This window comes from Tupaia chinensis, unplaced genomic scaffold (assembly GCF_000334495.1).
Source record: "Tupaia chinensis unplaced genomic scaffold, TupChi_1.0 Scaffold000225_1, whole genome shotgun sequence".
NCBI lineage: Eukaryota > Metazoa > Chordata > Mammalia > Scandentia > Tupaiidae > Tupaia > Tupaia belangeri.
In genome coordinates this window covers 5316408-5331144 of record NW_006159700.1, presented here as the reverse complement: position 1 = coordinate 5331144, position 14737 = coordinate 5316408, and the positions used below count along the sequence as shown (strand labels likewise).

Here is a 14737-nt window from a genome sequence, read left to right as displayed (position 1 = left end):
GTGCCTGGACTAATTTACATTCCCAGCAGCAGTGTAAGAGAGTTCCCCTTTCACCACACCCCCGCCAGTACTTATCCTGTTTTTTTTTTTTTAAATCTTAGTCATTCAGACTGGGGTTAGGTGGTATCTCATTGTTGTTTTGATCTGCATTTCCCTTATAATGAGGAATGTTCATTTTTTTCATATGCCTTTTGGCTGTTCATATGTCATCTTTAGAGAGTGTTTTTTTCAACTCATTCTCCCATCTTTTAATAGGGTTGATCATCCTTTTTCGGAATGGCTGCTTGAGTTCCTTGTGTATTCTGGTTATCAGTCCCTTATCTGATGAATAGCTTACAAAAGTATTTTCCCATTCTGAGGGCTGTCAATTCACACTAGTTACTATATCTTTTACTGTGCAGAAACTTCTTAGTCTGATATAATCCCACTTGTCTATTTTGGGGATTATCGACTGCACTTTGGAGGGTCTTATTTAAGAAGTCTTTGCCTACCACAAGGTCTCCCAGAGTTTCCCCAGTGTTTTCTATTGTTTGCACTGTAATTTACAGACACCACTTTTTTTTTTCTTTTTTTTAAGTCTTTTTTTTTTTTTAAGAGGTTTTTGCTATAGGGCACGTGCACTTGCCAGAAAGACAGAGAGACAGAAAATGAGAAATCACCCCCCAGGGGTGATTTGGCCAGGGTGAAATGGCCACGCCGCAATCCCTTCTCCTCCATTCTCCTCTCAGGATCTTGGGCACGCACACACATGTGCCCGGCATGAGTTCAAGCCACTGTGCCCGGGACTCGAACTGCAGTCAGCTACATGGGAGTCCAGCGACATAGCCATTATGCTAACTGCTGGTCCCACATTTCCCTTAACTTTGAGATCACAAGTGTATACTGTCTTTCAATATATATCTGTAAACAGAAAATATGTATATTTTGTTTACTTTTTAAATGTTTACATTAAGAGAGAAAGTCCAGTCTAACTACTTTACATTGACTGAAAGTATAAAGAGAATGCTGCTAGTGAGTTTTTAAAAGTCTAACAATACTTTACCTATATATCAGCTTTATCATTAACAGTAGTATAATGCATGTAATATTCAGGCTTTTGTACAATAAAATCAAGTAGTTTTTGAAGAAATATTGAGGATTTGGGGCAAGAGACTTACATATGTATTTCTCAATTATTGATGGCTCAAGAGATATTATAATCAGTGCCACCACTGATGAATAAAATTATATGTGATTGACTTCTTAAAAAAAAGGTGACATTTACACAATCGGGACCTTTAGAACTGGTGAATTATTTAAAAAGAAAGAAAGGATGAAAAAAGAAAGTATGGGGTCACCCTGTGGCCTAGTGGTTGGGGAGTCAGGGTCCCACATGGCTGACTGATATTTGAATCCTGGCCCAATAGCTTCAAAGACACACTGGGTACACGTGCATGTGGCCCAAATCCTAACAGGTTGGAGAAGTGGAGGAAAAGGAATTGTGAGCATACTTAATTGGGGGGGGGGCTGCATTTTTCCTCTTTCTCTATCTCTGCCCTCTGGCAGTTAAAAAAAATTAAGAATAAAAGTTATATTAAGTTAAAAGAAAAAAAAACAGGCAAGTACTTCAGAGAGAGACCAGTTGTTGAAATTAAGTAGGCTTCTAAATGAATATGTGAGAATTACAAAGAATGAGGCAACCAGGCCTCTAATCAAGGCAACAAAGTGATTTTTTCAACTTAACAAAAAGGGATTTTTGGCCCAACATGTGTGGAAAAAACAAAAACAAAAATTGGTGTAGAAATCTGAGATGATTGGAAAATAATTAGGGTATCATAAAATCCAAAGGTACCCCTGAGGACCACCAAGCAGCCTCATCTTTGTTAGTGAGATTCCTAGGGCATCTATGGAGAAGTAAAAGGAAAATACATGCTGAAGTTCAAGAAATACGTTCTCATCCACTCTCTTCTGTCAGTTCTGAAGCATACAACAAAGTATCTCACAGACTCACAGAGAAGTTCTCTCTTTTTAACACACTGAGATTTTCCCACAGGCCAAGGCTGTTTTCTAAAATAGGTTTAGAAAGTGTTACTGAATGACCCTTGTTTGGAAAAAAAAAAAAAGAGACATTTAGCGATACTAAGTAAAGAGATCATCTTTCTAACACTGCAATTCACTTCAACTAGCTGGAACAGCATACTACAGGGAAATGCTGGGCGAGGAATGGGAGAAATAAAGGTGATTCTTCTTGTCCTCAAGTAGTAACATTTCAGAAGAATAAACCGAGATAAAAACTTTCAGGAAATTAACCAGTAATTATATGGAATTATCTCAGAGAACAGAAACAAAACCCTGCATACAACATTTGAAATTGTAAAATCTGCAAAAAGGTTATTATTTTTTAGAGAGAGAGGTTTTACTCTAGGGTGTGTGTGTGTGCTTGCCAGAGAGACAGTGAGAGGTAGAAAGACAGAAAATGAGAAATCACCCCCCAGGGGGGATGGTCACACTACATACAGTCCCTTCGCCTACATTCTCCTCTTGGGATTTTGGACATAGACGCACACATGCCTGGTGTGAGTTTTAAGCTGCCGGGTCCAGGACTTGAGCTACGGTCTACTAGGAGGAAGTCCAGTGACATAACCATTATGCCATCTGCTGGTTCCAGGTTAAATTTTTAATAGAACTAAGGCCCAATAAAAATGTAATAGTTTAATATATTATAATATACTTTAAATCTTCTAACCATAAAATGAATGTGAAAAGTTAAGTTCAGTAAAATACCTGGGTCAGCAGGGATATTTTCTTTTCTACAGTATTCCAATGTTTCAACAAGATGGCTTAAATTTAATATATATACATGTGTAGATTTAATACTTGATGCATCTTAAAATTTCCATTTAGTTACTCCAGATTTTCAAAGTAAATGTTCAGATTCATGATATTGATAGAGGACAGCAAAGAGACCATTGTGTTGATAAAGAAAAGAATATGTCAATGTGATTGATTAACAATTCCTCTCCTGCCAACGCAGATGCTCAGGGAAGCTAAATCACGTTTACTTCATCACAAATATTCTTCATTGTTCTGTGAATTTGAGGTGTAGTTTCACCCAATTACTTATGAAGAAGAATATAGGATAATTAATGAGGTTTAATGTATTTTATAACTGACAAAAAAAAATGACAATTGAACATGAAAGCTGAAAACGTGAAAATAAAGGATTTCCTAGGAATGTTAGAATAGCGTTATTATAAATTAGTTCTTTACAAAAAGTTTCAAACCTATGATTAGACTCAACAACCCTAAAGGCTCTTAAGTAATAATGGCTCCTAGAAACCTACCTATCATACATTTTTCTTTGCACTCTTCCAGACTTTCGAATCGATTCTGATTTCCTTCACATCCCCCATATACAAATTCTTCACACTGCAGAGTCAGAACATTAAAAAAAAATTTCTTCATCATTGCTTTGCATGGGCCATCATCCGCCTTCATTGCACAAAATGAATGCATAAGTTTCTGGGGTGACAACACAATATCTAGAAGATAAAAATATGGTATAATGTAATCCTAATATAATATTTTCTAATTTCATTTTCTTTTTAATATGTCTTCATTTGAAGGGAAAAGTACAATAAATCGAGCTCATAAGAAACCACAAAAATCTATTCTGTTATCTGAAAGGTAAAGTTAATAAATACACCATATGAGACACATCTAATTAATTACTAAATTGCTTAAATCTGTACCAGTTGACTAAGAAGGAAATCAGGTAGTAGTTCTAAGACAACCTCATTCAAAATGGATAGATCAACATTACAATGAAGGGAATCAAGGAGAAGAATAAAAAAGTAAAACACTTAAGAGACACAAAAATGGAAAATTATCTGTTGATAATATGTGTGATAGTATCTTTAACTGGACTAATATACAGTGTATTCATGCTGGGAAAATTTGTTTTATAAGCTATAGTGATATACAGTGACTGAATGTATAAAATAAATTTTTGAAAAATTGGGGAGAACACGTGGTTTATGGTTACATTCCTGGACTCCCACATGGCCAATCAGTTTGAGTCCCAGACCCAGTGGCTTGAAAATCATGCCAGTTGTATGTGTATCCATGACCAATAACCTGAGAGGAGAACAGAGGAGAAGGGACTGCAGAGTGACCATACCTCCTGGGAGTGTGATCTCTCATGCTTTCACTATCTCTGACTCTGTCTCTCTCTCTCTTTCTGATGAGCACATATGCCCTAAGAGAAACACCACTTAAAAAAAAAAAGTAAAAATAATATAAAACATTACAGAGGCAAAAAGATGCCATAATGGTTATATCACTAGACTCCCATGTAGTTGACCACAGTTCAAGTCCTGGACCTGGCAGCTTAAAACTCATGTCAGGTCTGTGCACGTACATACCCAAAATCCTCAGAGGAGAGTGGAGGAGAAGGGATTGTGGTATGGTTATCCTCCTTGAGGGGGTGATTTCTTGCCTTCTATCTTTCTGTCTCTCTCTGTTTCTCCAGCGAGCACATGCGCCCAAAACAAAAATCTAAATAAATAAATAAAATTTTAAAATAAAACATTACATATAAGTAATGACCTTTATATATATACATATATATATATTTAGGTATATATACACATGATACTATATTAAACCATTCCCTAACTTTACAGATTTGTGTTTGATATTATAAAAGTAATTTATTACAAATGTCATTCTTTTACTTACCATAATAATTTCTTAAACATTTTGATGAAACTTAAATAATGCTTTCTGTATTTAAAAAACAATTAGACAATTCTTTTAGCTTTGAGTTATAAATTTTTTACCTAAACATTCAGTCACTTATTTTAGTAACAAAAGAATCTCAAAAAGGGACAACTATATGGGAAACTCAATAAATTTTAAAAATTATCTAGATAGTAATATTAATAGAAGCCTAATTTTAAATAATTTGCATTTGTTTACAGAATCTGCCAGTAAAGGATGATATTAAAAACTTTGTTTGGTACAACAAAATATAATGACCAAGGAAATCCAAATAATGCTCCTTAAGTACTCGGTGTGTGTGTGTATGTGTGCGCGTGTATAGGCATTCAGAAAGCCATCTTTTTCGTTCTTTTTTTCATATATATTTTTTATTTTAAAATGATTTTTCCTGGCTTATAAATAATCATTGCCCATACATTTGTGGAATACAGTGTGGTTATTAAAAACATGCATTTAGTGTATAATAATCAAATCAAGGAGAGAGACATATTCATTGTCTTCAACTTTGAACATTACATAATGTACACATTCTAAATTACTGAACTAGGTTTTTGTTGTTTATAAGTATATATTAAATTGACAGTGACTTGTTTACTCAGCTCTGGTATACAGTTTCTAATCTATTCCAATTGTTTATATGCATGTGTGTGTCTGTTGCTCATTTTCTCCCCCACCCTCCTTGGAGCTTCCAGTATTTATTATTACTGTCTCTGCAACCAAGTACTTCAGTTTCCACCATAAAAAGCAGACATTTGGTATATGTTAAATGGGGATATACAGTATTTGTCTTTCATAGTCTGGCTTATCTTTCATAGCCTCATTATATCTTCTAAGTTCATCCACTTTGTGTCAAATGTCAGGGTGTTTTCCTTGATAACTGAGTGGTATTTCATTGGGTATATATGCCACATTTTCTTAATTCACTCATCAGTTGTTGGGCACTAGGTTAATTCTCTGTCTTAGCAATTGTGAATAATGCTGCAATAAACAAGGATGTGCAGATGTCTCTGAGTTACTTTCTATTCTTTGGAAGAGTGAGATTATTGGTTCAGTAATTGTTGACCAAATAATAGTTCTATTTTTATATTTTTTCAGCAACCTCTATACTGTTTTCCATAGCATCTGTACTATTTTACATCCTCATTGGTAGTACATGAGGGTCCTTTATTCTGTGACTTTTCAAGACTTGTTATTGTTCTTTTGGTCATAGCCACACTGACTAAGTTAGGTGATGCCTCATTGTGATTTTGATTTACAATTCCCTTTTAAAAAAAAGATGTTCAGGACCAGCAGATGGCACAATGGCTGTGTTACTGGACTCCCATGTAGTTGACAGTGGTTTGAGTCCTGGACCCGGTGGCTAAAACTTACACTGGGCACATGTGCATGTGTGCCCAAGATCCCAAGAGGAGAATGGAGGAGAAGGGATTGCAGTGTGGCCATCCCCCTGGTAGGTGATTTCTTGCTTTCTGTCTCTCTGTCTCTCTGGAGAGCGCACGTGCCCTATAGCAAAAACCTTACAAAAAAAAAAAAAGATGTTGTACACTTTTTCATATGCTTTTTTAGTCATTCATATTGTTGCAGAAAACCAGACACCAAGGAATGGAAAGTAGCACTTGGAGAGATTAGGAGAACTGTTTATTATGCCAGAGGGTACGGAGGAGTTAAAACTCAAAATCTCCCACCCCATCTGAGGGTTGGACACAATCTTTTATGGGGAAATTGGGGAAGGGAGGTCTTGGGGTGGGGATTGGGCTCAGATGCCGCCCTACACAGCATCAAAGGGAGGAGTCAGAGAGGCTGGAAATCTAATCTATTCAAGGTACCAGTCCATTCAAGGTATTAATCCATTGAAGGTACTAACCACCCAAGGTTTTGAGGTTACCTGTAGTTCCAGAGAGGAGCAGTAAGTTTCTAAGAGGGCGGAAACCTTAGACAGCTCTCAGCCCTGAGTTATTAGTCATAGAAATTGAACAGTTTATAATGGAGACCCTCCTCCAAGATGGAGTTGCTCCTCCAAGATGGAGTCTCGCCTGCTTCAATATATCTTCCTATGAGAATTGTCTATTATGGTCAGTTAATCACTTTTTGATTGAGTTTTACTTTTTTTGTGTGGGTGAGCTGTTTGAGTTTCTTATAAATTCTATCAAGCTCCTAACTGAAGTATATTATGACAATAGTCTCTCTTATTCTGTGGTAATCCTTTACTTTCTATTATTTCCTTTGCTGTGCAGAAGCTTGATGGAATCCCAGCTTTCTATTTTTGGTGTTGTTGCCTGTTAGGGAACAGCAGAAATGCCAGCTGTTTATAAATCCAAGGTCTAGGACACCTTGGATTTATAAACGCTGAATGAATGACTACAGGAGAAATGGTGAAAACACCTGATTCTTGCCTCCCTGCTTGAAAAACTACAGAAGGTCATTAGATGGTATGTGATCTAATGAATGTGTTCTCCATATTTCAAGGTATGTTGTCCAGCTTCTAGCATCATTTTGCCATCCTCCTCTTTATCCATGCTGAAACTACCCTGTTCCAGGAATTATTCTTAAGTTTCTAGTCCTCTAAGAAGCAACTTTCTCTAAAATTAACTTTCTTTCCTCTTTGTCATAATAAATATGGAGGACGAGAGAGGCTTATGGGTGCATCACTGGTATGGTCTCTCTCTCTCCCTCTTGATCTGCGTCTTGACTAGTACTTCCATGCGCATTTCAGGTGACTCTGTTGGACAGAAGAGTCACAGCTGCCCTAACTTTAGTGGTCTTATTAAATTATTATTATTATTTTTTAGAGAGGTTTATGCTATAGGGCGTGTGCACTCGCCAAACAGAAAGAGACAGAGAGACAGAAAGTGAGAAATCACCCCCCAGGGGGGATGGCAGTGCCACAATCCCTTCTCCTCCATTCTCCTGTCAGGATCTTGGGCACGCACGTACACGAGCCCGATGTGAGTTTTAAGCCACCAAGTCCGGGATGTGAACTGCGGTTGACTATGTGGGAATCCAGTGACATAGCCATTACGCTAACTGTTGGTCCCTTTAGTGCTCTTATTTGATAAATCTTTGCCCATTCCTATATCTTGAAGTGTTTCCCCTGCATTTTCTTTTTTTTTTTTTTTTGAGAGAGAAAGTTTTTTGCTATAGGGCACGTGCGCTTGCCAGACAGACAGAGAGAGACAGAGAGACAGAAAGCGAAAAAGCACCCCCCCCCCCGGGGGAATGGCCACGCCACAATCCCTTCTCCTCCATTCTCCTCTCGGGATCTTGGGCACGCATGCACATGCGCCCGGAGTGAGTTTAAGCCACTGGATCCAGGACTCGAACCACGGTTGACTACGTAGGAGTCCAGTGACATAGCCATTACGCTAACTGCTGGTCTCTCCCCTGCATTTTCTTCAAGTCGTTCTTATACTTTTGGGTTTTATATTTAGGTCTTGAGTTTACTTTGAGTTAAACTTTGTAAATAGTGAGAGATGAGATCTAGTTTTACACTTCTCCAAATGTATATTCAGTTTTTCCAGACCATTTATTGAAAAAAATGTCTTGTATATATGTTGAGTCTTATGTATTCTCCTCATATTTGTAAAGCAACTATTGACCCCCCAGGAGAGATACTGAATTATTAAAAGACCTAAACTAATTTGCCCTCTGGAGGGCCGCAGTGTCCTCTTAAATTTAAACAGATTAGTATTTGTTCAAAAAATATTTGAACATACTATTAAATAGTATAATTTTAAAAACACGAATAGATGTGACTAATATTTTCACATAGACTATTTTTAAAGCATAAAGTAAAGGATAAGTTTATGAATATATGATCATCTAAAAGAAAATCCATTTAAAATTTTTTTATTTCAATCTTCCATTAATTTTTTGAAAGAGAAATATACATTTCCTGAAAGTTGAGTTAGACAATTTTGTCAAGTTACTTCTAGCCTTAAAATGTATTATTCTAATTATCTCTATTAAATTCAAATCAAGTATTAGCTATATTTCAGTACTACTAAAATTCTTTATAGCACAATCATTGGAATGTTATTGGTTATATTTTATGAGGGATAAAATGATAAATAGTTCTTGAAATCTTAAAAGGATTAAAGTATAGTTTCTCATACATATTGATACTGGTACTGTTTGCTTTATTTATGAACTTGTGAATTTTATCTCAACTATTAACATACTTTTAATTAAAAAAAAAGTTTAGAATAACATCTGACCTGTTTGATTTGTTTGATAACTGAATTGATTATTTTGTCAATGGAAAAAACTAAATCGTCAAAACTGATATAACAAAGTTTTCCAGCCCCCAAATTTGGTAAGGTAGAATAACATATAACAGAGAATCATTATGGTACAGAGATAGCGTCAAAACTAGACACATTCGTCACAAACGAGCTAACTGGCAAGTTAAAGTACTTGTCAAGCCTTTAGTAAAGTCGAATCTTTTCCATCCGTACATTTGTGTATTTTCAGCTTTCTTTAGGGTTAGGTTAAATTCATAAAAGATCATTTTTATGTTTGCCAAAATGATTTTTAAAATAATTTTATACCACTAATATAGTATCTATAAATCCAATCAATATTTAAAATATATTTATACAAAAACAACTTTATCAAAGTGAGTTAAAATTATTAATGAAAATGAGTAAGTTTAAATGTCATTTCTCTTTCTTTACCTAACATACTATGTTGATGAATTTATCTAAAATAGGACAATTGAGTATAAAGAGCTCTGAGGCCCTGCCAGTGGCATGGTTGTTAAGGCACCTGGATACCGTATGTTGGACAGCATAGAGCCCTTGACATGGTGGCTTGAAAAAACACACTGGGCATGTGTGCACGCATGCCCAAAATCCCTAAAGAAGAAATGGAGAAGAGATTGTAGTGTGATGGAGTGCTTTCACACTTTCCCTCTTTTTTTTTTTTTTTTTCAGTTTTTGTTTGGCAAGAGCATACACCCTCTAGCAAATTGGAAAAAAATAAATCCTTTTGGATACATCAAACATTTCTGGTGTCTACAAATATAAAGACTTTGGGGTAAAATTCAGAATTATTACTTTCCTTGAATATTCATAGAGTTAATTGAAATTTTCTATTTTTTTCTTGAGTTATATGCACAGTAACTTTTTCTATAGAAATTCACATCAAATATAACATTATTTTAAAAAGTTTGGGTATAGACAAAAATAACTTGTGGAAAGCATATTTTCTCCTTTCATTACTATAATTGTTATAGTTATAATTGTCAACTTGAATTTTAAAAAAATCACTGAAAACTTTCTTCTCCAATAGCCCACTTATGAATCATGTAAATGATATTTATATTCTAAGCCTTTACTTAATGATTTTATAGTCATAACTGACATTTTGAATAATCACCTTGTGAGAAGCTATTATAGAAAGTTTTACAGAAAGACCCTAAGTGATGCAGCAGACTTAGACAGGCCCGCAATATGTCATTGAATTAGCACAATGAGTTTCGATGCTCTAGGGATGTTTTTCTGATTGTGATAAAAATTTAACTAACCAGGAACGGCAGATGGCATAATGGTTACATTGCTGGAATCCCACGTGATCAAATGCAATTCATATCCTGGACCTGGTGGCTTAAAACTTGTGGCAGGCATGTTTGTATACGTGTCCAAAATTCCAGGAGCAAAATGGAGGAGAAGGGATTGGGGTGTAGCCATCCCCCTGAGGGGTGATTTCTTGCTTTCTATTGCTCTGTCTCTCTGGTGTGTGCACATGCCCTTTGCAAAAATATCTCTTAAAAAAAAAATTAACCCATCAGGTCTATAAATGTCTTATGTAAAAATCAGATCTCAAAATATAAAAAGTTTCAAGAAATGAGCAAGGAATAAAAATATTCTGGCATTTTATATCTTATAGCTAAATGTCATGATCTGAGAAATTTCTGTTGCATTTTTTTATATTAATATAAAATGATGGTCCTGTTTCCAAATTAATGTTAGTTCAGAACTTTAGAAATATCATGAAACCAGCAGATGGCATAATGGTTATGTCTCTGGACTCTCACACAGTTGATATCAGTTCCAGTCCCAGACCTGGCGGCTTAAATTCATGCCAGCTGCATATGTGTGTGTGCACCCAAAATCTCAAGGAGACTGGAGGAGGTAGGACTGCAGTGTGGCCATCCCCCCTGGGGGGAGTGTGATATCTCACTTTCTTTCTCTCCAGCAAGTGCACACACCCTATAGCAAAAGTATCTCTTTAAAAAAACGAACAAAAAATAATTGGAGCAATATTTCAGATAGACACCTGTAGATAGATTACACCTGTAAAACACAGGGAGGGAACTTTACCCAATAACCTTAGTTGCCACCTATGTTCAGGTAAACCATATATTACAAATCAAATATTTATATCTGATTGTTTTTCATTGAAGACTTCTCTACTTTTTAGCCTTATTATATTAGCCTTTGTCATCATGATTAATCTTTCAAAGTTTCTGTTTTAAAGATAGAACCGCCCGTAAATTCAAATTGCTTTTTACTAATAATGCCACCAGGTGGTGGCAGTGCACCATAAAAACAAGGATAATACATGCAAGTTATAGTCATTGTGATCCTACAAATAAACATGAACAGCTAATTTTACTGAGTTTACTCTGTTCCAAACATTTTATAATTCTATCATCTTATGATCACAACAACCTTTTGAGTTAAGTATGAAGTCTATTTTACAAATTATAAAATAGCACTGCAGAAATACAGTACTCAAACTCCTATCATAAGTGACAGGTTAAAAATGACCACAACAAAGTTTTGCCTGTTTTTAATAACAGTGAAAATCGTCACCTATCTGTATGAGATTTCTAAACTGGTTTTTGAATCAAATATAGATTTAATTATACAGTTTCTATTCAGTAATTTAAAAAAAATTCACCACATTAAACTAAAAATGGTTTGAATAATAAAGTAGGTGATGATTTTATGACAAGTTCCTAAAAAAGACATTTATTAATTATACTTTACTAATCATCAGCTTATTATTTATCTTCATTTTTCACATTTTAACATATTTCTTATGGTAATCTTGTATGCAATTAAGGCTCACAAAAAAATCATTGAAAATTTATATTATGAAAAAGTGATGCATAAATTTCAAAAGTTTTTGCACCAATTATATTTTCTATTTCCCCATTAATTTTTTAGAAGTTTCCTCATGAACTTGCACCTAAGCACAGCATCTCAAATCCAGAATGAGGTCAGTAGTGTTCTCAGACACACAGAGGACTCCAAAGGGGTGGAAGTCTGTCTTGTTTTTCCCACTTCAAATAAACCTTCGGAATGTTAAGAATCATGTGTTGACCACTGCGGTGTCACTGCAGCTGTAGCAGTAGATAAGCTGGCGGCAGCTCTCTTTCACAGAGCCTGAAGACGCTGAATACTCACTCACAAATCCAGTAAGGGCTGGATGCTGTGGGAGTGCATAACAGGGTGCCTGCGTGAGACTGAGAGGGTCAGGATAACTTCTTGAGACTTGAAATTGAGGCTTGAAAAACATATTGACAGGGACAAAGTTGATCTGCCTACAGTCATGAAACTGTAAAACACATCTACAGCAATAGAACAGGAATTTTATCTGATGCACCCTGGTAAAAAGAATTGTGGTTTATAATTATTCATTCTTCTTATTAATTTCTTTTGTGAGATATTATGTCTCACAGTCTGAGGCTTGTCTCCCCTTTCTATGTCCTGGGGTGCTGTCACTATAATATTTGGCCCTTAAGGACATCGTGTCCTTGACTATTGGAATCCTCTTCCTCCTGGAGCTTGTTTGTGAATATAGGGCTCTCAGGTCACTTACTATCTAAGAATCCACACAGTGCTTGCCTCTCTCACTAAAAGGCTCAAGTTCTCTGGAAGGGAAAACTACAGACATGTACTTCCTGTGCCAGCAATGCACTAGATGCTTTTACACAGTTGATGTAACACGTGTATGAAATGAGTTATGTACATCATTTCTTAATATCTCAGGGCACTGGAATCAGAGTTTAAGTGACTCATTTCACAATATACTGCATAGCAAATCATTTCTGCAATTCAGGTTTGTCTGGTTCTAAATCTTTTGAAAGATAATCTACCTTTGCCTAAACGTTTCCTGCTAATCCTCTCTCCCAGTTCATGAGAATAAAAACAAAACAAAACCAAAAATAAGTTTTACTATTGTTTTCTATTCTCATTTTTGTCTTAGAAAAAGTTCATCGTATATCACCCTTTCTCTGATTGCACCGATTTAAAAAGTTAACTCCTGACTCCTGAGAGAAGCAATAAAATTCAACATATTTTTCTATAAATGATAGTGTCCCCTTTCAGTGAAATGATGTATGTCAATAAAATGATGACATGATCTTGGCATCATATAGTAAATTATATCTCCAAAATTGAATCAATTGAGATGTAGGATCATTTAACTACAAAATTGATTAAAAGTAAAACCAAAATTAGCTAAAATTGTGTAGATAGAATGCTACTAGGTCTCCAACTCTAGTTTAAAGATCAAAAACCTAGGGGTCTGCAGATAGTGTAATAGTTAAGGTGCTGAATTCCCATATGGCAGATCATGGTTTGAGTCCTGGACTCAGCGACTTGAAAAATCACATGGAGTGTGCGTGTGGATGCCCAAAATCCCATAGGAGAATGGAGGAGAAGGGATTGTAGCTTGGCCACCTCTCTGGGGATTTCCAACTTTCCTTCTCACTATCTGTCTCTGGTGAGCACACACACTCTATGACAAAAGCAAACACATCAAATTCTTTTTTATCCATCTATGTATGTCTAGAAACTATCACATAATGATTTTTAAAATTAATTAATGATTAGTTTATATATATATAATATGCACATATATATATTTATATATATATATAATATATATATTTTGCAGTTAAAAACAAAGAGTTTATTACATATATAGTAACTTAAATGTTTCCAGGTGTCGTCCTAGTTTGTACAACAGGATAAAGCATTCTATTGTCATCCAAGGGAAGACCAGTCTTTTACCCCCCCACACTTAATTATTATTACAAAGATAAAAAGTTCTTTTAAAGTGGCCACTAGATTTAGTTGAAGCCTTATGAAGTCTAAGGCCTGTTCTAGTCTGTTCTATTTTTTTTATTATCATCATAATCTTCTTTATATTACATTGGATTACATATAACTGTACAGTGTATTACATTGCTTTTTCAAAAGGGAATGCCATGCATGTCAGTCAATACAGAGACATTAATCTCCCCGCTTCGACATTCAATATCTTTTCTATGTTTTGACTTTGGCAGCAGCGAAGTAGGCAGGGACCCTAAAAACATAGGTTATGGGCCCAAGATGGAGTTACAAAATGGCTAAGTTTTGGGATGGAGGCAGAGATGGCTCAATGATTGACCTAGGCAGCATGAGCCAGACCTAAATCAAAGGCTTTTTGCAGACCCTACCACATTCCAGGAAGAAGATAAGATAATGGTTTTCATGGCCCAAAACTTCTAGACAAAGACTCTCCTGACCTTGGTACCCACTTCAAAATTAGGAAAATAATAGGACCCATCCAGCATGTGTCCCTCTCTACAAGAGGGGAATGCATGCCCAAGCCCCACCTAGAAACAAGTCTGGACAAAGCCCTTCCTAACCCAATTAAAAACCTCTTGTCAGGACCAGTATTTAGTATAATGGCTATGTTGCTGGGCTCCCATGTAGTCATCAACGGTTCGAGTCCCGGACCCAGCAGCTTCAACTCACGCCAGGCACGTGTGCGTGCGTGCCCAAGATTCCGAGAGGAGAATGGAGAAGAAGGGATTGCGGCTGGCCATCCCCCCGGGGGTGAGTTCTCACTTTCTGTCTCTCTGTCTGTCTTTCTGGCAAGTGCACATGCCCTATAGCAAAGACCTCTACAAAAAAAAAAAAAAAAAAAAAAAAAAAAAAAAAAAAAAAAAAAAAAAAAAATTTTTTCTCAAATTTTTTTT

At 35.8% G+C, this 14737-nt stretch overlaps 1 protein-coding gene across 2 annotated transcripts in view; it reads right to left on the bottom strand.

The window, feature by feature from the left end:
• TFPI (tissue factor pathway inhibitor) overlaps positions 1–14737 on the bottom strand; it is a 95433-nt gene that overhangs the window by 33890 nt on the left and 46806 nt on the right. For both annotated transcript variants that reach the window (XM_006147847.3, XM_014587592.2), the window contains exon 3: positions 3324–3521. In XM_006147847.3, the coding sequence (XP_006147909.1) occupies positions 3324–3521 (198 nt within the window). The remainder of the gene's footprint in view (positions 1–3323; positions 3522–14737) is intronic.